Source organism: Phyllobates terribilis, unplaced genomic scaffold, assembly GCF_046119375.1.
Source record: "Phyllobates terribilis strain yellow unplaced genomic scaffold, ASM4611937v1 Scaffold_1__5_contigs__length_1240528914, whole genome shotgun sequence".
In the NCBI taxonomy this organism is placed as follows: Eukaryota; Metazoa; Chordata; class Amphibia; order Anura; family Dendrobatidae; genus Phyllobates; species Phyllobates terribilis.
The window spans coordinates 1,190,905,533-1,190,928,519 of record NW_027362761.1 but is presented as its reverse complement, the minus strand read 5'-3'; the positions used below and the strand labels follow the sequence as shown (position 1 = coordinate 1,190,928,519).

The 22,987-nt window shown below is 48.4% G+C and overlaps 1 protein-coding gene across 2 annotated transcripts; it reads left to right on the top strand.

The window, feature by feature from the left end:
- Positions 1–4: 4 nt before the first annotated feature.
- Positions 5–22,284, top strand: LOC141163935 (pantothenate kinase 3-like). 2 transcript variants are annotated; one of them, XM_073649189.1, is made up of 8 exons: positions 5–267; positions 7,328–7,680; positions 13,104–13,357; positions 17,771–17,947; positions 18,150–18,273; positions 18,640–18,765; positions 18,842–18,891; positions 19,879–22,284. In XM_073649189.1, exons 1-8 carry the CDS (start codon positions 96–98, stop codon positions 19,916–19,918), a joined length of 1,296 nt encoding a protein of 431 aa, XP_073505290.1. In that variant the 5' UTR covers positions 5–95; the 3' UTR covers positions 19,919–22,284. The 2 variants fall into 2 exon arrangements, with proteins under 2 accessions (XP_073505290.1, XP_073505291.1); XM_073649190.1 differs by lacking the exon at positions 18,842–18,891.
- The last annotated feature ends 703 nt before the right edge of the window (positions 22,285–22,987 follow it).

Here is a 22,987-nt window from a genome sequence, read left to right as displayed (position 1 = left end):
TCTGATTGGCTGACAGAGCTGGCAGGACCAAGTGCGCATGCGCCATTTGTCAGTGACGGGCTGCAGCTGGGAGCCGGCGGCGGCGGCGGGCGGTGATGGCGCAGAACGGTTCCGATAACGATGAGTCGGGAGGACAGGACTCGGCTTTCCGTCCTAGAATCAGCTCCACAGAGGCTCCCTCCGCGTCCGCCGGAGCTTCCCGGGAACGGCTGAATTCGATGCCCCGGCCTCGACCGCGCCTCGACTCCCTGCGGAGAAACAGGCCGCGTAAGTGGAGGAAGGAGACAGCGGGCAGTGAATAGGAGGATGAGAGATGAGCGGCCGCCATGTTTGTGCGCTCATGTTTGGGAGGCCGGACAGTAAGGGGTTATCTACAAAAAGGCGTGCTACAGCATCAGGGGTGTGGTTATGCAAATAGGCGCCCCAATAGGAAATTATTGCGCAAAAAAGGCGTGGACTCTGAGGATGGCGGAAAGGGGGCGTGTTAGCTTGCAGTAGGCGTGGTACTGTTGAAAAGTGGGCGTGTTTATAGAGGAATAGACAGCTATGATGAGGGGGCGGGGTCATATTTACAGAAAGGTGGCTAAGGGGGTGGGGTCATGTGCAGGAAGGTGTGTATAATGAGGGGGTGTGGTCGTGTACAGGAAGGTGTGTATAATGAGGGGGCGTGGTCGTGTACAGGAAGGTGTGTATAATGAAGGGGCGTGGTCGTGTACAGGAAGGTGTGTATAATGAGGGGGCGTGGTCGTGTACAGGAAGGTGCGTATAATCAGGGGCGGGGTCATGTACAGGAAGGTGTGTATAATGAGGGGGCGTGGTCGTGTACAGGAAGGTGTGTATAATGAGGGGGCGTGGTCGTGTACAGGAAGGTGCGTATAATCAGGGGGCGGGGTCATGTACAGGAAGGTGTGTATAATGAGGGGGCGTGGTCGTGTACAGGAAGGTGCGTATAATGAGGGGGCGTGGTCGTGTACAGGAAGGTGTGTATAATGAGGGGGCGTGGTCATGTGCAGGAAGGTGCGTATAATGAGGGGGTGGGGTCATGTACAGGAAGGTGTGTATAATGAGGGGGCGTGGTCATGTGCAGGAAGGTGCGTATAATGAGGGGGTGGGGTCATGTACAGGAAGGTGCGTATAATGAGGGGGTGGGGTCATGTGCAGGAAGGTGTGTATAATGAGGGGGCGGGTCATGTACAGGAAGGTGTGTATAATGAGGGGGTGGGGTCATGTGCAGGAAGGTGTGTATAATGAGGGGGCGGGGTCATGTGCAGGAAGGTGTGTATAATGAGGGGGTGGGGTCATGTGCAGGAAGGTGTGTATAATGAGGGGGCGGGGTCATGTGCAGGAAGGTGTGTATAATGAGGGGGCGGGGTCATGTGCAGGAAGGTGTGTATAATGAGGGGGCGGGGTCATGTGCAGGAAGGTGCGTATAATCAGGGGGCGGGGTCATGTACAGGAAGGTGCGTATAATGAGGGGGCGGGGTCATGTACAGGAAGGTGCGTATAATGAGGGGGTGGGGTCATGTGCAGGAAGGTGTGTATAATGAAGGGGCGTGGTCGTGTACAGGAAGGTGCGTATAATCAGGGGGCGGGGTCATGTACAGGAAGGTGTGTATAATGAGGGGGCGTGGTAGTGTACAGGAAGGTGCGTATAATCAGGGGGCGGGGTCATGTACAGGAAGGTGCGTATAATGAGGGGGTGGGGGCATGTGCAGGAAGGTGTGTATAATGAGGGGGCGGGGTCAGATACACAGGGAGGTGTGTATAATGAGGGGGTGGGGTCAGATACACAGGAAGGTGTGTATAATGAGGGAGCGGGGTCATTGTACAGGAAGGTGTGTATAATCAGGGGGAGGGGTCATGTACAGGAAGGTGCGTATAGTGAGGGGGCGGGGTCATGTACAGGAAGGTGTGTATAATGAGGGGGCGGGGTCATGTGCAGGAAGGTGCGTATAATCAGGGGGAGGGGTCATGTGCAGGAAGGTGCGTATAATGAGGGGGCGGGGTCAGATACACAGGGAGGTGTGTATAATGAGGGGGCGGGGTCATGTGCAGGAAGGTGCGTATAATCAGGGGGAGGGGTCATGTGCAGGAAGGTGCGTACAATGAGGGGGCGGGGTCAGATACACAGGGAGGTGTGTATAATGAGGGGGCGGGGTCAGATACACGGGGAGGTGTGTATAATGAGGGGGCGGGGTCAGATACACGGGGAGGTGTGTATAATGAGGGGGCGGGGTCAGATACACGGGGAGGTGTGTATAATGAGGGGGCGGGGTCAGATACACGGGGAGGTGTGTATAATGAGGGGGCGGGGTCAGATACACGGGGAGGTGTGTATAATGAGGGGGCGGGGTCAGATACACGGGGAGGTGTGTGTAATGAGGGGGCGGGGTCAGATACACGGGGAGGTGTGTGTAATGAGGGGGCGGGGTCAGATACACGGGGAGGTGTGTGTAATGAGGGGGCGGGGTCAGATACACGGGGAGGTGTGTGTAATGAGGGGGCGGGGTCAGATACACGGGGAGGTGTGTGTAATGAGGGGGCGGGGTCAGATACACGGGGAGGTGTGTGTAATGAGGGGGCGGGGTCAGATACACGGGGAGGTGTGTGTAGTGAGGGGGCGGGGTCAGATACACGGGGAGGTGTGTGTAGTGAGGGGGCGGGGTCAGATACACGGGGAGGTGTGTGTAGTGAGGGGGCGGGGTCAGATACACGGGGAGGTGTGTGTAGTGAGGGGGCGGGGTCAGATACACGGGGAGGTGTGTGTAGTGAGGGGGCGGGGTCAGATACACGGGGAGGTGTGTGTAGTGAGGGGGCGGGGTCAGATACACGGGGAGGTGTGTGTAATGAGGGGGCGGGGTCAGATACACGGGGAGGTGTGTGTAGTGAGGGGGCGGGGTCAGATACACGGGGAGGTGTGTGTAGTGAGGGGGCGGGGTCAGATACACGGGGAGGTGTGTGTAGTGAGGGGGCGGGGTCAGATACACGGGGAGGTGTGTGTAGTGAGGGGGCGGGGTCAGATACACGGGGAGGTGTGTGTAGTGAGGGGGCGGGGTCAGATACACGGGGAGGTGTGTGTAGTGAGGGGGCGGGGTCAGATACACGGGGAGGTGTGTGTAGTGAGGGGGCGGGGTCAGATACACGGGGAGGTGTGTGTAGTGAGGGGGCGGGGTCAGATACACGGGGAGGTGTGTGTAGTGAGGGGGCGGGGTCAGATACACGGGGAGGTGTGTGTAGTGAGGGGGCGGGGTCAGATACACGGGGAGGTGTGTGTAGTGAGGGGGCGGGGTCAGATACACGGGGAGGTGTGTGTAGTGAGGGGGCGGGGTCAGATACACGGGGAGGTGTGTGTAGTGAGGGGGCGGGGTCAGATACACGGGGAGGTGTGTGTAGTGAGGGGGCGGGGTCAGATACACGGGGAGGTGTGTGTAGTGAGGGGGCGGGGTCAGATACACGGGGAGGTGTGTGTAGTGAGGGGGCGGGGTCAGATACACGGGGAGGTGTGTGTAGTGAGGGGGCGGGGTCAGATACACGGGGAGGTGCGTGTAGTGAGGGGGCGGGGTCAGATACACGGGGAGGTGCGTGTAGTGAGGGGGCGGGGTCAGATACACGGGGAGGTGCGTGTAGTGAGGGGGCGGGGTCAGATACACGGGGAGGTGCGTGTAGTGAGGGGGCGGGGTCAGATACACGGGGAGGTGCGTGTAGTGAGGGGGCGGGGTCAGATACACGGGGAGGTGCGTGTAGTGAGGGGGCGGGGTCAGATACACGGGGAGGTGCGTGTAGTGAGGGGGCGGGGTCAGATACACGGGGAGGTGCGTGTAGTGAGGGGGCGGGGTCAGATACACGGGGAGGTGCGTGTAGTGAGGGGGCGGGGTCAGATACACGGGGAGGTGCGTGTAGTGAGGGGGCGGGGTCAGATACACGGGGAGGTGCGTGTAGTGAGGGGGCGGGGTCAGATACACGGGGAGGTGCGTGTAGTGAGGGGGCGGGGTCAGATACACGGGGAGGTGCGTGTAGTGAGGGGGCGGGGTCAGATACACGGGGAGGTGCGTGTAGTGAGGGGGCGGGGTCAGATACACGGGGAGGTGCGTGTAGTGAGGGGGCGGGGTCAGATACACGGGGAGGTGCGTGTAGTGAGGGGGCGGGGTCAGATACACGGGGAGGTGCGTGTAGTGAGGGGGCGGGGTCAGATACACGGGGAGGTGCGTGTAGTGAGGGGGCGGGGTCAGATACACGGGGAGGTGCGTGTAGTGAGGGGGCGGGGTCAGATACACGGGGAGGTGCGTGTAGTGAGGGGGCGGGGTCAGATACACGGGGAGGTGCGTGTAGTGAGGGGGCGGGGTCAGATACACGGGGAGGTGCGTGTAGTGAGGGGGCGGGGTCAGATACACGGGGAGGTGCGTGTAGTGAGGGGGCGGGGTCAGATACACGGGGAGGTGCGTGTAGTGAGGGGGCGGGGTCAGATACACGGGGAGGTGCGTGTAGTGAGGGGGCGGGGTCAGATACACGGGGAGGTGCGTGTAGTGAGGGGGCGGGGTCGGATACACGGGGAGGTGCGTGTAGTGAGGGGGCGGGGTCAGATACACGGGGAGGTGCGTGTAGTGAGGGGGCGGGGTCAGATACACGGGGAGGTGCGTGTAGTGAGGGGGCGGGGTCAGATACACGGGGAGGTGCGTGTAGTGAGGGGGCGGGGTCAGATACACGGGGAGGTGCGTGTAGTGAGGGGGCGGGGTCGGATACACGGGGAGGTGCGTGTAGTGAGGGGGCGGGTCAGATACACGGGGAGGTGCGTGTAGTGAGGGGGCGGGGTCGGATACACGGGGAGGTGCGTGTAGTGAGGGGGCGGGGTCGGATACACGGGGAGGTGCGTGTAGTGAGGGGGCGGGGTCGGATACACGGGGAGGTGCGTGTAGTGAGGGGGCGGGGTCGGATACACGGGGAGGTGCGTGTAGTGAGGGGGCGGGGTCGGATACACGGGGAGGTGCGTGTAGTGAGGGGGCGGGGTCGGATACACGGGGAGGTGCGTGTAGTGAGGGGGCGGGGTCGGATACACGGGGAGGTGCGTGTAGTGAGGGGGCGGGGTCGGATACACGGGGAGGTGCGTGTAGTGAGGGGGCGGGGTCGGATACACGGGGAGGTGCGTGTAGTGAGGGGGCGGGGTCGGATACACGGGGAGGTGCGTGTAGTGAGGGGGCGGGGTCGGATACACGGGGAGGTGCGTGTAGTGAGGGGGCGGGGTCGGATACACGGGGAGGTGCGTGTAGTGAGGGGGCGGGGTCGGATACACGGGGAGGTGCGTGTAGTGAGGGGGCGGGGTCGGATACACGGGGAGGTGCGTGTAGTGAGGGGGCGGGGTCGGATACACGGGGAGGTGCGTGTAGTGAGGGGGCGGGGTCGGATACACGGGGAGGTGCGTGTAATGAGGGGGCGGGGTCGGATACACGGGGAGGTGCGTGTAATGAGGGGGGCGGGGTCGGATACACGGGGAGGTGCGTGTAATGAGGGGGCGGGGTCGGATACACGGGGAGGTGCGTGTAATGAGGGGGGCGGGGTCGGATACACGGGGAGGTGCGTATAATGAGGGGGGCGGGTCAGATACACGGGGAGGTGCGTATAATGAGGGGGGCGGGGTCATATATACAGGCCTTTGTGGATATAATGAGGAGGGGGCGGGGGTCATATATACAGGCCTTTGTGGATATAATGAGGAGGGGGCGGGGGTCATATATACAGGCCTTTGTGGATATAATGAGGAGGGGGCGGGGGTCATATATACAGGCCTTTGTGGATATAATGAGGAGGGGGCGGGGGTCATATATACAGGCCTTTGTGTATTTAATGAGGAGGGGGCGGGGGTCATAGATACAGGCCTTTGTGGATATAATGAGGAGGGGGCGGGGGTCATATATACAGGCCTTTGTGGATATAATGAGGCGGGGTCGGGGTCATATATACAGGCCTTTGTGGATATAATGAGGAGGGGGCGGGGGTCATATATAGAGGCCTTTGTGGATATAATGAGGAGGGGGCTGGGGTGATATATTCAGGCCTTTGTGGATATAATGAGGAGGGGGCGGGGGTCATATATTCAGGCCTTTGTGGATATAATGAGGAGGGGGCGGGGGTCATAGATACAGGCCTTTGTGGATATAATGAGGAGGGGGCGGGGGTCATAGATACAGGCCTTTGTGGATATAATGAGGAGGGGGCGGGGTCATAGATACAGGCCTTTGTGGATATAATGAGGAGGGGGCGGGGGTCATAGATACAGGCCTTTGTGGATATAATGAGGAGGGGGCGGGGGTCATAGATACAGGCCTTTGTGGATATAATGAGGAGGGAGCGGGGGTCATAGATACAGGCCTTTGTGGATATAATGAGGAGGGGGCTGGGGTCATATATACAGGCCTTTGTGGATATAATGAGGAGGGGGCTGGGGTCATATATACAGGCCTTTGTGGATATAATGAGGAGGGGGCGGGGGTCATATATACAGGCCTTTGTGGATATAATGAGGAGGGGGCGGGGGTCATATATACAGGCCTTTGTGGATATAATGAGGAGGGGGCGGGGGTCATATATACAGGCCTTTGTGGATATAATGAGGAGGGGGCGGGGGTCATATATACAGGCCTTTGTGGATATAATGAGGAGGGGGCGGGGGTCATATATACAGGCCTTTGTGGATATAATGAGGAGGGGGCGGGGGTCATATATACAGGCCTTTGTGGATATAATGAGGAGGGGGCGGGGGTCATATATACAGGCCTTTGTGGATATAATGAGGAGGGGGCGGGGGTCATAGATACAGGCCTTTGTGGATATAATGAGGAGGGGGCGGGGGTCATAGATACAGGCCTTTGTGGATATAATGAGGAGGGGGCGGGGGTCATATATACAGGCCTTTGTGGATATAATGAGGAGGGGGCGGGGGTCATATATACAGGCCTTTGTGGATATAATGAGGAGGGGGCGGGGGTCATATATACAGGCCTTTGTGGATATAATGAGGAGGGGGCGGGGGTCATATTTACAGGCCTTTGTGTATTATGAGGGGGCGGGGGTCATATATACAGGCCTTTGTGGATATAATGAGGAGGGGGCGGGGGTCATATATACAGGCCTTTGTGGATATAATGAGGAGGGGGCGGGGGTCATATATACAGGCCTTTGTGGATATAATGAGGAGGGGGCAGGGGTCATATTTACAGGCCTTTGTGGATTATGAGGGGGCGTGGTCACAGGTACATGTGATGTCTATAGTTATGCTGTATGTTGCTCCAGGTCCTCGGCCCCGGGCCTATAACGTGTGTGTCTTTTGTCCTAGCCTTCCCTTGGTTTGGCTTGGATATTGGTGGGACGCTGGTCAAACTTGTCTATTTTGAACCCAGAGATATCACAACTGAAGAGGAGCAGGAAGAAGTGGAAAACCTGAAGAGCATCCGGAAGTATCTTATGTCCAACGTGGCTTATGGGCAAACTGGCATACGTGACGTCCACCTGGAGCTGAAAGATCTGACCTTATGTGGTCAGAAGGGAAACCTACATTTCATCCGATTTCCCACCCAGGACATGTCTGTCTTCATCCAGATGGCACGAGATAAGCAGTTTTCTAGCCTTCACACATCCCTGTGTGCCACCGGTGGCGGAGCGTACAAGTTCGAAGAGGAGTTCTTGACCGTAAGTCATACGAGGGTTAAGATCATACCTGTCTAATATAAGACTGTCAAGTGAAGTATACTGGCAGACCATACACATAACATGTGCAGAAAATATCTGCAGTATGTCAACTCTACTGCCCCCTATGTACAAGAATATAACTGAAATAATACTGCTCCCAATGTGAAGATCTGAGGTTGTGGGTTGTAATAATCACCTAGGCAGGTTAATGATGCAACAATATTTTATTCATTACATCCAAGGTTTTACAACAACTCTAGGTAAATGACCAAAATACATTGCCCCCAGTCCACGAGATCCCTTCCCCGGGGAGGTAGTTCCACTGCCTTTGTACCAGGCGATACTCGCAGTCTCCCAACTTTTGGTTGGCCCACAGATTGTCCCTCCAGCCAGTATAGTCTGTATTCACATTCCTCGCTCCTCCTGACAGATAAAATGATAGAAGCACAGGTATCCAGTAGCAACAGTCCTTAAGAAAGTTCATCAGGTCCAGACAAATCCCACAACTGCAGCACGTTTATCCAGCCCAGTTGGCAACCTGTTTCCAAACTCCATAGGCCATCCATCCATGAGCTCCAGGGCCTCAGCTTAGATCCTCTCCTTTTGATGTCATTCCACCCACTGCCACTAAAACACATGGCTTTAATTGTCCTCCCTCTCATGGGATCAGCCCACTGATGGGCAGAAGTGTCCACACCCTCCCCATTAAACATTTGCTTTTAGCTCAAATGAAGAACATTCCAGAAGCTCCTGAGACTGCATGTGAGACCCCCTGTGGTGACGGCTCTGCTAGGTCTACTGTCCCCATCCACATAACGGGACTAGTGGCTGAGAGAACATTGACTTGAGGCCCCTGAGATACTGATGAGATTAATGGAATGATTGCTTTACCTTTAGCAATCTTATGTATAAATAAGATCCAACCAGCACGTCTTCCTCTGCTTACTGTCATAGAATGGAAACATTGATTCCTGAAGCTGAACACTATCCAAGTGAAATTAGTGGACTTAGACAGCAAGCAGAACATTAATAATACACAGCAAGCAAATCATTAGTAAAACACAATAATATCAACGAAACCGTTGCTCTGTGCATCCCTTAGAGCCGCGGACTCCGCTCTACGTGCATTGGTCTTAGAAAAGGCCAGCTCCACACACCCATGTACAAGAATATAACTACTATAATACTGCCCCCTATGTACAAGAATAGAACTACTATAATACTGCCCCCTATGTACAAGAATATAACTATAATACTGCCCCTATATACAAGAATATAACTACTATAATACTGCTCCCTATGTACAAGAATATAACTACTATAATACTGCTCCCTATGTACAAGAATATAACTACTATAATACTGCCTCCTATGTACAAGAATATAACTACTATAATACTGCCCATAAACACAAGAATATAACTACTATAATACTGCTCCTATGTACAAGAATATAACTACTATAATACTGCCCCCTATGTACAAGAATATAACTACTATAATACTGCCCCTGTGTACAAGAACATAACTACTATAATACTGCCCCTATGTACAAGAATATAACTACTATAATACTGCCCATAAACACAAGAATATAACTACTATAATACTGCTCCTATGTACAAGAATATAACTACTATAATACTGCCCCCTATGTACAAGAATATAACTACTATAATACTGCCCATAAACACAAGAATATAACTACTATAATACTGCTCCTATGTACAAGAATATAACTACTATAATACTGCCCCTGTGTACAAGAACATAACTACTATAATACTGCCCCTATGTACAAGAATATAACTACTATAATACTGCCCATAAACACAAGAATATAACTACTATAATACTGCTCCTATGTACAAGAATATAACTACTATAATACTGCCCCCTATGTACAAGAATATAACTACTATAATACTGCCCCTGTGTACAAGAATATAACTACTATAATACTGCCCCTGTGTACAAGAATATAACTACTATAATACTGCCCCTGTGTACAAGAATATAACTACTATAATACTGCCCCCTATGTGCAAGAATATAACTACTATAATACTGCCCCTGTGTACAAGAATATAACTACTATAATACTGCCCCTGTGTACAAGAATATAACTACTATAATACTGCCCCTATGTACAAGAATATAACTACTATAATACTGCCCCTGTGTACAAGAATATAACTACTATAATACTGCCCCCTATGTGCAAGAATATAACTACTATAATACTGCCCCTATGTACAAGAATATAACTACTATAATACTGCCCCCTATGTACAAGAATATAACTACTATAATACTGCCCATAAACACAAGAATATAACTACTATAATACTGCTCCTATGTACAAGAATATAACTACTATAATACTGCCCCCTATGTACAAGAATATAACTACTATAATACTGCCCCCTATGTACAAGAATATAACTACTATAATACTGCCCCTGTGTACAAGAATATAACTACTATAATACTGCCCCTGTGTACAAGAATATAACTACTATAATACTGCCCCTGTGTACAAGAATATAACTACTATAATACTGCCCCCTATGTGCAAGAATATAACTACTATAATACTGCCCCTGTGTACAAGAATATAACTACTATAATACTGCCCCTGTGTACAAGAATATAACTACTATAATACTGCCCCTATGTACAAGAATATAACTACTATAATACTGCCCCTGTGTACAAGAATATAACTACTATAATACTGCCCCCTATGTGCAAGAATATAACTACTATAATACTGCCCCTATGTACAAGAATATAACTACTATAATACTGCCCCCTATGTACAAGAATATAACTACTATAATACTGCCCATAAACACAAGAATATAACTACTATAATACTGCTCCTATGTACAAGAATATAACTACTATAATACTGCTCCTATGTACAAGAATATAACTGCTATAATACTGCTCCTATGTACAAGAATATAACTACTATAATACTGCCCCCTATGTACAAGAATATAACTACTATAATACTGTCCCCTATGTACAATAATATAACTACTTTAATACTGCCCCTATGTACAAGAATATAACTACTATAATACTGCCCCCTATGTACAAGAATATAACTACTATAATACTGCCCCCTATGTACAAGAATATAACTACTATAATACTGTCCCCTATGTACAATAATATAACTACTTTAATACTGCCCCTATGTACAAGAATATAACTACTATAATACTGCCCCTATGTACAAGAATATTACTACTATAATACTGCCCATAAACACAAGAATATAACTACTATAATACTGCTCCTATGTACAAGAATATAACTACTATAATACTGCCCATAAACACAAGAATATAACTACTATAATACTGCCCCTATGTACAAGAATATAACTACTATAATACTGCCCCTATGTACAAGAATATAACTACTATAATACTGCTCCCTATGTACAAGAATATAACTGCTATAATACTGCCCCTATGAACAAGAATATAACTACTATAATACTGCTCCCTATGTACAAGAATAGAACTACTATAATACTGCCCCTATGTACAAGAATATAACTACTATAATTCTGCCCCCTATGTACAAGAATATTACTACTATAATACTGCCCATAAACACAAGAATATAACTACTATAATACTGACCCCTATGTACAAGAATAGAACTACTATAATACTGCTCCTATGTACAAGAATATAACTACTATAATACTGCCCCTATGTACAAGAATATAACTACTATAATACTGCCCCTATGTACAAGAATATAACTACTATAATACTGCTCCTATGTACAAGAATATAACTACTATAATACTGCCCCTATGTACAAGAATATAACTACTATAATACTGCTCCTATGTACAAGAATATAACTACTATAATACTGCCCCTATGTACAAGAATATAACTACTATAATACTGCCCCCTTTGTACAAGAATATAACTACTATAATACTGCCCACTATGTACAAGGATATTACTACTATAATACTGCCCATAAACACAAGAATATAACTACTATAATACTGCCCCCTATGTACAAGAATATAACTGCTATAATACTGCCCCTATGTACAAGAATATAACTACTATAATACTGTCCCCTATGTACAATAATATAACTACTTTAATACTGCCCCTATGTACAAGAATATAACTACTATAATACTGCCCCTATGTACAAGAATATTACTACTATAATACTGCCCATAAACACAAGAATATAACTACTATAATACTGCTCCTATGTACAAGAATATAACTACTATAATACTGCCCATAAACACAAGAATATAACTACTATAATACTGCCCCTATGTACAAGAATATAACTACTATAATACTGCCCCTATGTACAAGAATATAACTACTATAATACTGCTCCCTATGTACAAGAATATAACTACTATAATACTGCTCCCTATGTACAAGAATATAACTGCTATAATACTGCCCCTATGAACAAGAATATAACTGCTATAATACTGCCCCTATGAACAAGAATATAACTACTATAATACTGCTCCCTATGTACAAGAATAGAACTACTATAATACTGCCCCTATGTACAAGAATATAACTACTATAATTCTGCCCCCTATGTACAAGAATATAACTACTATAATACTGCCCCTATGTACAAGAATATAACTACTATAATACTGCCCCCTATGTACAAGAATATTACTACTATAATACTGCCCCCTACGTACAAGAATATAACTACTATAATACTGCACCCTATGTACAAGAATATAACTACTATAATACTGCCCCCTATGTACAAGAATATAACTACTATAATACTGCTCCTATGTACAAGAATATAACTACTATAATACTGCCTCCTATGTACAAGAATATAACTGCTATAATACTGCCCCCTATGTACAAGAATATAACTACTATAATACTGCCCCCTATGTGCAAGAATATAAGAATATAACTACTTTAATACTGCCCTCTATGTACAAGAATATAACTACTATAATACTGCCCCCTATGTACAAGAATATAAGAATATAACTACTATAATACTGCCCCCTATGTACAAGAATATAACTACTATAATACTGCCCCCTATGTGCAAGAATATAAGAATATAACTACTATAATACTGCCCCTATGTACAAGAATATAACTACTATAATACTGCCCTCTATGTACAAGAATATAACTACTATAATACTGCCCTCTATGTACAAGAATATAACTACTATAATACTGCCCCCTATGTACAAGAATATAACTACTATAATACTGCCCCCTATGTACAAGAATATAACTACTATAATACTGCTCCTATGTACACAAATATAACTACTATCTTACTGCTACATACATAGAAACCTTGTATAGTCTTTTCGTTGGCCGTCTCCCTCTGAGTCACTTTCTTGTTTCCAGGTTGGGGGTCTTCAGCTTTGGAAACTGGATGAACTTGATTGTCTCATTAAAGGCGTCCTTTTTATCGAGTCTGTTGGATTTAATGGATTATCTCAGTGTTTTTACCTGGAAAACCCAAAGGACCCTGAAAAGTGTGAGAAAATCCCTTACACCCTGAAGAACCCTTACCCCCTCTTGCTGGTTAACATTGGGTCTGGCGTCAGCATCCTGGCCGTGTACTCCCAGAACGACTACAAACGGGTGTCGGGCACAAGGTGCGTGTTTTGGGGGAGCTTATATTCAAGCAAATTTTATCACCAAGTTCTAGGAGGAGAAAAAAAATGTAATTTCTGCAGCTTATATTGAACATCTCTATGGGCTATATACATAAATATATACAAACAGTGAGTAGACTGCTATAAAGTGCGTAACAACTTGTATATAGGGATATTATATGGTGGCTATAACAGTAAATCATATATATACAGCACAGAAGGTCAAAGGGGAACTTATAATAATGTAGCTAAGTAAATCTTTGGCCCCCAGCGCCAGTCATAGAGGGCCCCAGCATAGGGCCTAGTTTGTCAGATGGCACACAGTTTTTGAAGGAACTTACAGACAGGTTGTTCCAGACATCTTGGAGAACTAACCGCAGATCTTCTGGATATGAGGCTTGTACAAATCCTTTTGTCTTCTTCACGTGGTCCCAGACAGACTGGATGATGTTAGGATCCAGGACTCTATGGGGGCCGGATCATCACTTCATAGACTCCTTCTTTTACATGTCACAGTCATACACCATGGAAAGACTGAGCACAGCAACAAGGCACAAGGTAGTTATACTGCATCAGCAAGGTCTATCCTAGACAAAGATTTCTAAGCAGGCTTGGTTTTAAGGTTTCACTGTTTTCTTTTGAAGCAGCACCAAGGAAAGGGCGAAGTTGAGGACCGTCGACACAGTGGTCGGCCAAGGAAACTTAGTGCAGCAAATGAGAAACACACTTTTGTAATCGGCAGATGTCCAGCAGTGCCATCATTTCAGAACTGGCAGCAACTAGTGGGACACAGAAATATATAGCTACTGTTTGAACTCTGGCATAAAGTGATCTTCATGGAAGAATTGTGACCAAAAAGCCTCAACTATGCACGAAAACATAGGAACTAGGGACTAGGGTGCAGAAACACGGCAGAAACGTACACAGGAGATCTGGGGTCAGTTCTCCAGGATGTCTGGAACAACCCCCTGCTGAGTTCATAAAAAAAAAAAAATACAAGTTTTTGATGCTGTTTTGAAAACAGAGGTCGGTCACACCAAATATTAATTTGGTTTATGTTAATTTTTTTCTTTCACTTTATATTTTGTTAATTGATGATAAACAACTATTAACATTTTTTGAAAGTAGTCTTACTGTGCAGCATTTTTTCCACACAAGCCTAAAACTTTTGCACAGTACTATAGGTCATCTCCAGGTCACAGCTCTTGCTCAGCATTCGAAGACAGGATGTACAGCAGTGTGAGCAGCCTTTTCTTATATAAAACCTCCTGGTATCTCCAGTATTAGATCATATAGACAGGATGGACAGCAGTGTGAGCAGCCTTTTCTTATATAAAACCCTCCTGGTATCTCCAGTATTAGGTCAGATAGACAGGATGGACAGCAGTGTGAGCAGCCTCTTCTTACCTCAGCGCTTCTGATATCTCCAGTATTAGGTCAGATAGACATGGTGGACAGCAGTGTGAGCAGCCTCTTCTTACCTCTGCGCTCCTGATATCTCCAGTATTAGGTCAGATAGACAGGATGGACAGCAGTGTGAGCAGCCTTTTCTTATATAAAACCTCCTGGTATCTCCAGTATTAGATCATATAGACAGGATGGACAGCAGCGTGAGCAGCCTTTTCTTATATAAAACCTCCTGTTTTCTCTAGTACTAGATCATATAGATAGGGTGGACAGCAGTATGAGCAGCTTCTTCTTACCGCAACACTCCATGTATCTACAGTACTAGATCGGGTAGACAGCAGTGTGAGCGGCCTCTTACCTCAAAACTCCCATATATCTCCAGTATTAGATCAGATAGACCAGGTGTATAGCAGTGTGGACAGCATTCTCTTACGTCAGAACCCCCCAGTATCTTCAGTATTAGATCCGATAGGATGGACAGAAGTGTGAGGAGCCTCCTCTTACCTCAGCACCCCTGTAATCTCCAGTATTAGATCAGACAGACTGGTTGAGCAGCAGTGTGAGCAGCCTCTTCTTATATCAGTACTCCTGGTATCTCCACTATTAGATCAGATAGGGTGGATAGCAATGTGAGCGGCCTCTTCTTACCTTAGCACCCCCGGTATCTCTAGTATCAGATCAGATGGACAGCAGTGTGAGCAGCCTATTCTTACCTTAGCACCCCCGGTATCTCTAGTATCAGATCAGATGGACAGCAGTGTGAGCAGCCTATTCTTACCTCAGCACCCCCGGTATCTCTAGTATCAGATCAGATGGACAGCAGTGTGAGCAGCCTATTCTTACCTCAGCACCCCCGGTATCTCTAGTATCAGATCAGATGGACTGCAGTGTGAGCAGCCTCTTATTACCTTAGCACCCCCGGTATCTCTAGTATCAGATCAGATGGACAGCAGTGTGAGCAGCCTATTCTTACCTCAGCACCCCCGGTATCTCTAGTATCAGATCAGATGGACTGCAGTATGAGCAGCCTCTTCTTACCTTAGCACCCCCGGTATCTCCAGTATCAGATCAGATGGACAGCACTGTGAGCAGCCTCTTCTTACCTTAGCACCCCCGGTATCTCTAGTATCAGATCAGATGGACTGCAGTGTGAGCAGCCTATTCTTACCTCAGCACCCCCGGTATCTCTAGTATCAGATCAGATGGACAGCACTGTGAGCAGCCTCTTCTTACCTTAGCACCCCCGGTATCTCTAGTATCAGATCAGATGGACTGCAGTGTGAGCAGCCTATTCTTACCTTAGCACCCCCGGTATCTCTAGTATCAGATCAGATGGACAGCACTGTGAGCGGCCTCTTCTTACCTTAGCACCCCCGGTATCTCTAGTATCAGATCAGATGGGCAGCACTGTGAGCAGCCTCTTCTTACCTTAGCACCCCCGGTATCTCTAGTATCAGATCAGATGGACTGCAGTGTGAGCAGCCTATTCTTACCTTAGCACCCCCGGTATCTCTAGTATCAGATCAGATGGACAGCACTGTGAGCAGCCTCTTCTTACCTTAGCACCCCCGGTATCTCTAGTATCAGATCAGATGGACTGCAGTGTGAGCAGCCTATTCTTACCTCAGCACTCCTGGTATCTCTAGTATCAGATCAGATGGACAGCACTGTGAGCAGCCTCTTCTTACCTTCGCACCCCCGGTATCTCTAGTATCAGATCAGATGGACTGCAGTGTGAGCAGCCTATTCTTACCTCAGCACTCCTGGTATCTCTAGTATCAGATCAGATGGACTGCAGTGTGAGCAGCCTATTCTTACCTTAGCACCCCCGGTATCTCTAGTATCAGATCAGATGGACAGCACTGTGAGCGGCCTCTTCTTACCTTAGCACCCCCGGTATCTCTAGTATCAGATCAGATGGACAGCACTGTGAGCGGCCTCTTCTTACCTTAGCACCCCCGGTATCTCTAGTATCAGATCAGATGGACTGCAGTGTGAGCAGCCTCTTCTTACCTTAGCACCCCCGGTATCTCTAGTATCAGATCAGATGGACAGCAGTGTGAGCGGCCTATTCTTACCTCAGCACCCCCGGTATCTCTAGTATCAGATCAGATGGACTGCAGTGTGAGCAGCCTCTTCTTACCTTAGCACCCCCGGTATCTAGTATCAGATCAGATGGACAGCACTGTGAGCAGCCTCTTCTTACCTCAGCACTCCTGGTATCTCTAGTATCAGATCAGATGGACAGCACTGTGAGCAGCCTCTTCATACCTTAGCACCCCCGGTATCTCTAGTATCAGATCAGATGGACTGCAGTGTGAGCAGCCTATTCTTACCTTAGCACCCCCGGTATCTCTAGTATCAGATCAGATGGACAGCACTGTGAGCAGCCTCTTCTTACCTTCGCACCCCCGGTATCTCTAGTATCAGATCAGATGGACAGCAGTGTGAGCAGCCTATTCTTACCTCAGCACTCCTGGTATCTCTAGTATCAGATCAGATGGACAGCAGTGTGAGCAGCCTCTTCTTACCTTCGCACCCCCGATATCTCTAGTATCAGATCAGATGGACAGCAGTGTGAGCAGCCTCTTCTTACCTCAGCACCCCCGGTATCTCTAGTATCAGATCAGATGGACAGCAGTGTGAGCAGCCTATTCTTACCTCAGCACTCCTGGTATCTCCAGTATTGGATAAGACAGACTAGATGAGCAGCCTCTTCTTACCTCAGCACCCCTGGTATCTGGTCTGGTGCCCCTCTTACCTTTTATTTCTTGTGACCGCTGCCGTCAATCACTGACTCTGGTCACAGCATAGCCGCTGATGGGCTTAGCACTTTGTTGAGAGGGACCAGGAGGTAGAGACAGCTGCAAAGCAGGAGAACATGTAAAAGCGCTCAATTTATAATCGTTTTTAGTTGAAAAAAATAAAAAAAAATTTCCTGCGTGATGGCGGACACTGTCCGTGTGTTTCCTGTCACTACTTGTCGTGGTCTCGTCTTCCTCTCAGTCTCGGGGGCGGCACGTTCTTTGGCCTGTGCTGCCTTCTGACCGGATGCTCCACCTTTGAAGAGGCTCTAGAAATGGCCGCTCTGGGCGACAGCACTAAAGTGGACAAGCTGGTGCGGGACATCTACGGAGGAGACTATGAGAGGTTCGGGCTGCCGGGCTACGCCGTGGCCTCCAGGTAAGACTGACATCGCTGCTGCTGACAAGGGGGCGGGGCCTGCAGCAGCCAGTCACGTTACAGCTTTCATGTGTCAGGAGCCTATTTGGACGTGAAAGCTGCTGTCTGATTGGCTCCTCTATAGGTACACCATATATATTTAGGAGGTGGTGTTCGCCGGCGGCCCCCATGTCGCCCTCTTACACTTCTGTTTAATCTCCAGCTTTGGGAATATGATGAGCAAGGAGAGGAGAGATCTGGTGAGCAAAGAAGACCTGGCGCGGGCCACCCTCATCACCATCACCAATAACATCGGCTCCTTGGCGAGGATGTGCGCAGTGAACGAGGTAAACCCCGCGGACAGAGTGTGCACGGCTACGTCTGATGGCCCGACGCTCTCCCTGCATAGTTTAGTGATGGGACCTGCATGGCGGCATTTCTCGGCTCCATGGTGGATGTCCCGCCGGCTCTGAGCTCTCAGCTTCTTTACAGTGCTGCCTTGTAGCTTCTAAGTCAAGCAGCATTGTACAGGGCTATGAGAGAGCAGAAGTCCTCACGCCCCGTCTCGCAGCGGCTCCCTCTGGTGGTCAGACACCAGTATGACAACCCTGCTTTTTCAAATCATCACAAGGAGATCACCCAGCCCTTTAATTTTGTGGTACGTATCCATCAAGATACCTAAAAGTAACTTCTCCTGCTTCTGCCTCCACCAGAACATCAGCCGCGTGGTGTTTGTCGGCAACTTTCTCAGGATTAACACCATTTCCATCAAGCTCTTGGCCTACGCGCTGGACTACTGGTCCAAGGGGCAGCTCAAAGCCCTTTTCCTGGAGCACGAGGTAACTTTTTAGGATTCTCTTTTTTTTTTTTTTTTTTTTTTTTCTTGTTTTTAAAAAAAATTTCATAATTTTGTAGGCGCCTTTTTCGGTGCCCAGGAAGGCAACGTTGTTGCTTGGAGGATCAGGGTAAGCGGTCAGGGTCCCTTTAAGTGGGTGACCACACGGATTAATGAATTTTATATTTTGAAGCCAAATGTTTTATTTTACAATTGGGAAAAAGGGGGGCAATCCAAACTTATATATATTTTTTTTTAATTGTATTTTTTTTTTTCATGCGTGTATTGTATATTATGACAGTATATAGGAAAATGTAGCAATGTCCTCCCCATAGGCTTCGCATACAAAGGTGACTGCAATGGGTGCCACCAATAGGCCCCTGACTGTCAAGGTAACCCATCGTTGTCTTTGCGATCACACCCATTTGTATTTTTTTTTAAAAATGTTATGCATGTACAATATATTATTACAGTATATAGGAAAATTTATCAACGTCCTCGCCATAGGCTTCACATACAAAGGTGACTGCGATGGGTGCCATCAGTAGGCCTCTGGCTGTCAAGGTACCCCATTGTTATCTTCGCGATCACACCCATTTAAATGTAGCTGAAATTGACAGTGGCATCTGAATGGTTAAACAGCCGCTATCAGGGCTCGCTTCGGTCACTGTGGTTGGAGGCAGGTGTGACATCTGCTGTGTATGTTATGGGCGCAGCTCCTGAGCCCAGCCATTACACCCTCGCCCATCTGGATGGGGTTATAGCTCTTTACTACCTTTGTTTTCGTTATCATGTGACTGCTGCACACTGCTTGACTGATGAAGCCATTGATTGGCCGGGCCTGGTCACATGCTCACAGCTGGAGGGACCCGTCAGAGCTCCAGCGATTGATTCTATTTTCAGCTGTTTTTAACAACTTTTTAAAAGGACTAACTGATCTAGTGCAGTATTACCGCTATAGTGGGGGCTCCCCTTTAGTGAGGGCGGCATATTATGGCATAGACTCTCTGGTTAAGGCGTCCATTCTAAAAATCATGAGATGTGACAGAGGCTGTATTTTTAGTCGCCTATTTTTCCTAAAAAATTGACTATGACTGACCCTCGTCTCTTATTTCAGGGTTACTTCGGAGCTGTCGGGGCGCTGCTGGAGTTACTGAGCACCTCCTGACAACATGGCCGACATCCCAACAACTGGCCACAGCCATATCTACCTAATTTTCTGCACTACAGGCCGGGCCGCCGGCTCACTGACTGTTATTCCTGAGCTCCTTCTCCCCCATCTCTACCTCTCGCTGCAGGGGCAGACTCAGCGCTGGCTCCTATAGGAGGAGGATGGGTGGGAGTCCAGCCCATCATTAAGGGGTTAAAGCAATGCCTGTAAGGAACACTTCTACCCTATAAGCATGCAATATACACTAGGTGGCGCTCTCTCCTGGTTAGGACTGTGCTGGGTCCGTGGCGCTCACCCTCGCAGCAGTGCACCGGTGATGAAGGCAGCGTACGGACACTCCTTGTTGGCGCCGTCATGAATGTATTACAGTGTATTGCCGCTCACGGTTTATTATCATTTTTTATACTTGGCTGCATTATTTGATCACTGTGATACCAGGATGACAATGTCCGCAGTGCCTCAGGGTATCCGTGATGAGCGGTCAGTCCGGCGTCACAGTCTGTACCTCATAATAGCTCCATGTAACGGTAAGACCTCATTCACACCTCAGTGTTTGTATGCCAGGAGTGGCACTGACAGAGAAACTATAATTGAAAGATTTACAGCTGTCCTGGTTTTGACATAAAAATACTAAGGTGTGAACGAGGCCTTAGTTCTCGCAGTCTTAGGTTTAAAGGGGTTCCCCTATCTTCTCTAACCCATCCGTTTATAATCCCTTCCCTTAGTCGCCTCATTTTTGTAGGGTGGTGGGTGGCGCTATACAGGGCGCACGCTTGCCCCGAGGTTGGTGTATGGGAGCAGGAAGCTCAGCTGGTTAGATACGGTGCTGCGGGACGGACGTATAGTTGGGGGTTGTGTTGCAGGAGGACTGACGAAGGGTGTTTGCTCGCTTCGTTTTCTGAGTCTGTAGGGATCCCCCACATGTCCTAATCTTATGGCCTACCTCGCATTAGAAGCAGGGAATACCCTTATAAAAGGTGACCTAAGTGCCAGTCGGGCGGATTGGCCCCTCCTCTTTATACAAGGTAGCAGTCATGGAACAATAGGCCCCTCCCCTTTTTTACAAGGTGACAGTCACAAAGCAATGGTACCCTCCCTTTTTATGTTAGTCATGGACCAATAGGCTCCTCCCCTTTTTTACAAGGTGTCAGTTGGGCAGATTGACCCCTCCCCTATTTACGTGACAGTCATGGACCAATATGCCCCTCCCCTTTTTTACAAGGTCAGTTGTGCAGATTGGCCCCTCCCCTTTTTACAAGGTGAGTCAGGGCCCTATGGGCCCCTCTTCTTTTCCACTAGGTGGCAGTCAGACGGACCGGCACTTCCTGTCACTATCTGCGGCATTAGTGATCTACTGAATGTACAGGGTCTGTCCTGCTGACTGGTTCCCTTTTGAGAAAGTGAGTGATTAGTGGCAGCCACGTGTGACTGCATCGTCCACACCCCCCAGAAAGGCAAACGGTCGGGGGGCTGATGAACTTAGTGCCTTGTTTTCTGGTCATGCTGTGTGAACCGTGAGCGTATACAGAGAAATCCTCTCCATTTACATGCACGGTAATCCCCGTAATCCGGCACTGGATAATCCAGACCAAAAGAGGATCTGAAAATCCTATACTGATCGGACCCTGGAACTGCAGAACCAGAGGGTCTATTACTGTATGGGACGGCAGCAAAAGCACAACACAGCTGTGACCACATTTATGCACTAATCGCCTTAATGCTCTACTCTTGTGATCCCGATATCACAGGGGGCGCTACTTGTCATGTCTGACTGCTCAGAAAGGAACTAAAGCGGCAAAATCTGATCTGATCCCAAGAGATCGAGGCAGGGCAGGGGAGGAGTCTCACTACTGGTCATGTGCTGCTTTTCCACCAATCACTGACCAGTGGAATTAGACTCCTCCTCTCAGACTCCTGAAAGCAGATTTGTGGGCTGTGATTTCCCCCACAGAGCACTTCATAGGCAAGCTCCAGAAGAGCGTTATAATTTAAGAGAGGGACATGTACAAGTAGTCGTCCCCCCCAAGTGTTTTTGACATTACCCCATGCTTTCTTTTTAAAGATCCTCTGTGGTCCGGTCAGTCAGCTTTTTGCATGGGGAACCTTGGAATGTACATACTACACTGTGCCCCGGTCTCTAGCGCTGCGTTTCGCCCCTGCCCCGGTCTCTAGCGCTGCGTTTCGCCCCTGCCCCGGTCTCTGGCGCTGCGTTTCGCCCCTGCCCCGGCCTCTAGCGCTGTGCCCGCGGGCACCTACCAGCTGTCTTGCGTGTTTAAATTCAAACCTTGAACTACTGGAACTTCACATTTTGTACATTTTTCTAATAAAATGGCAGCCTGTTTCTAAACTTTACGTCCGGCATCCTCATCTTTTCATTTATCACATGTGTGCAGGCCGCTAGTTTTTTTTTCATCCTTTGCTTCCAGATATTCTCCATACTTTAAACTGCATCATGCACTGAAGCACGCTATGATTATCACATCTGAGGTAGAGTAAGGTCCGAGCGCAACTATGGATGACTTCTTGTGGCTCCATATATCATGGAGACCTCATTGCCTGTGCACATAAGGACTAATTCTGTTTTTGGGATTGGTTGTGTGCTGCTGTTGCCTTACTGTGCACTAGATGGCGCAACTGGATTACTCCATCCTAAACCTGTAGCCGTGAACCTGCACCGACTATTGATGACTGAACATCTACAGTGCTGCTCACCATTATTGGCAATCCCTTCCTTTTTTTCATATACTGTTCCATTTTATCTTCAGAAATAAATGGAAATGTACCAAAGTTATATCCTCAGGATTTTTAATTAGTGGTCCAAAGTAATACAACAATAAAACATCCTTCCACGTTGCAGTTTCAAAGAATAATCAGCATGTGCAGCAATAAAGGCCCCCCTAATTAATACTTGGTTGCCCCCCTAATTAATACTTGGTTGCACACCCTTTGGCATTGCTGAGAGCTTCCAAACGTTTCTTGTAGCCATCTATAAGCTTCTTGCACTGCTCAGCTGGAATTTTCTCCCACTCTTCCTTCCGTTCATGACATTTCTTCC

What these genes read in the sequence shown, in the direction of transcription:
- LOC141163935 (XM_073649189.1), top strand. Translation starts at nt 96, where the DNA reads ATGGCGCAGAACGGTTCCGATAACGATGAGTCGGGAGGACAGGACTCG. An exon ending in GGCTACGCCGTGGCCTCCAG is followed by an intron (nt 17,948 to 18,149) that starts GTAAGACTGACA and finishes TTTAATCTCCAG; the next exon opens with CTTTGGGAATATGATGAGCA. An exon ending in TTGTTGCTTGGAGGATCAGG is followed by an intron (nt 18,892 to 19,878) that starts GTAAGCGGTCAG and finishes CTCTTATTTCAG; the next exon opens with GGTTACTTCGGAGCTGTCGG.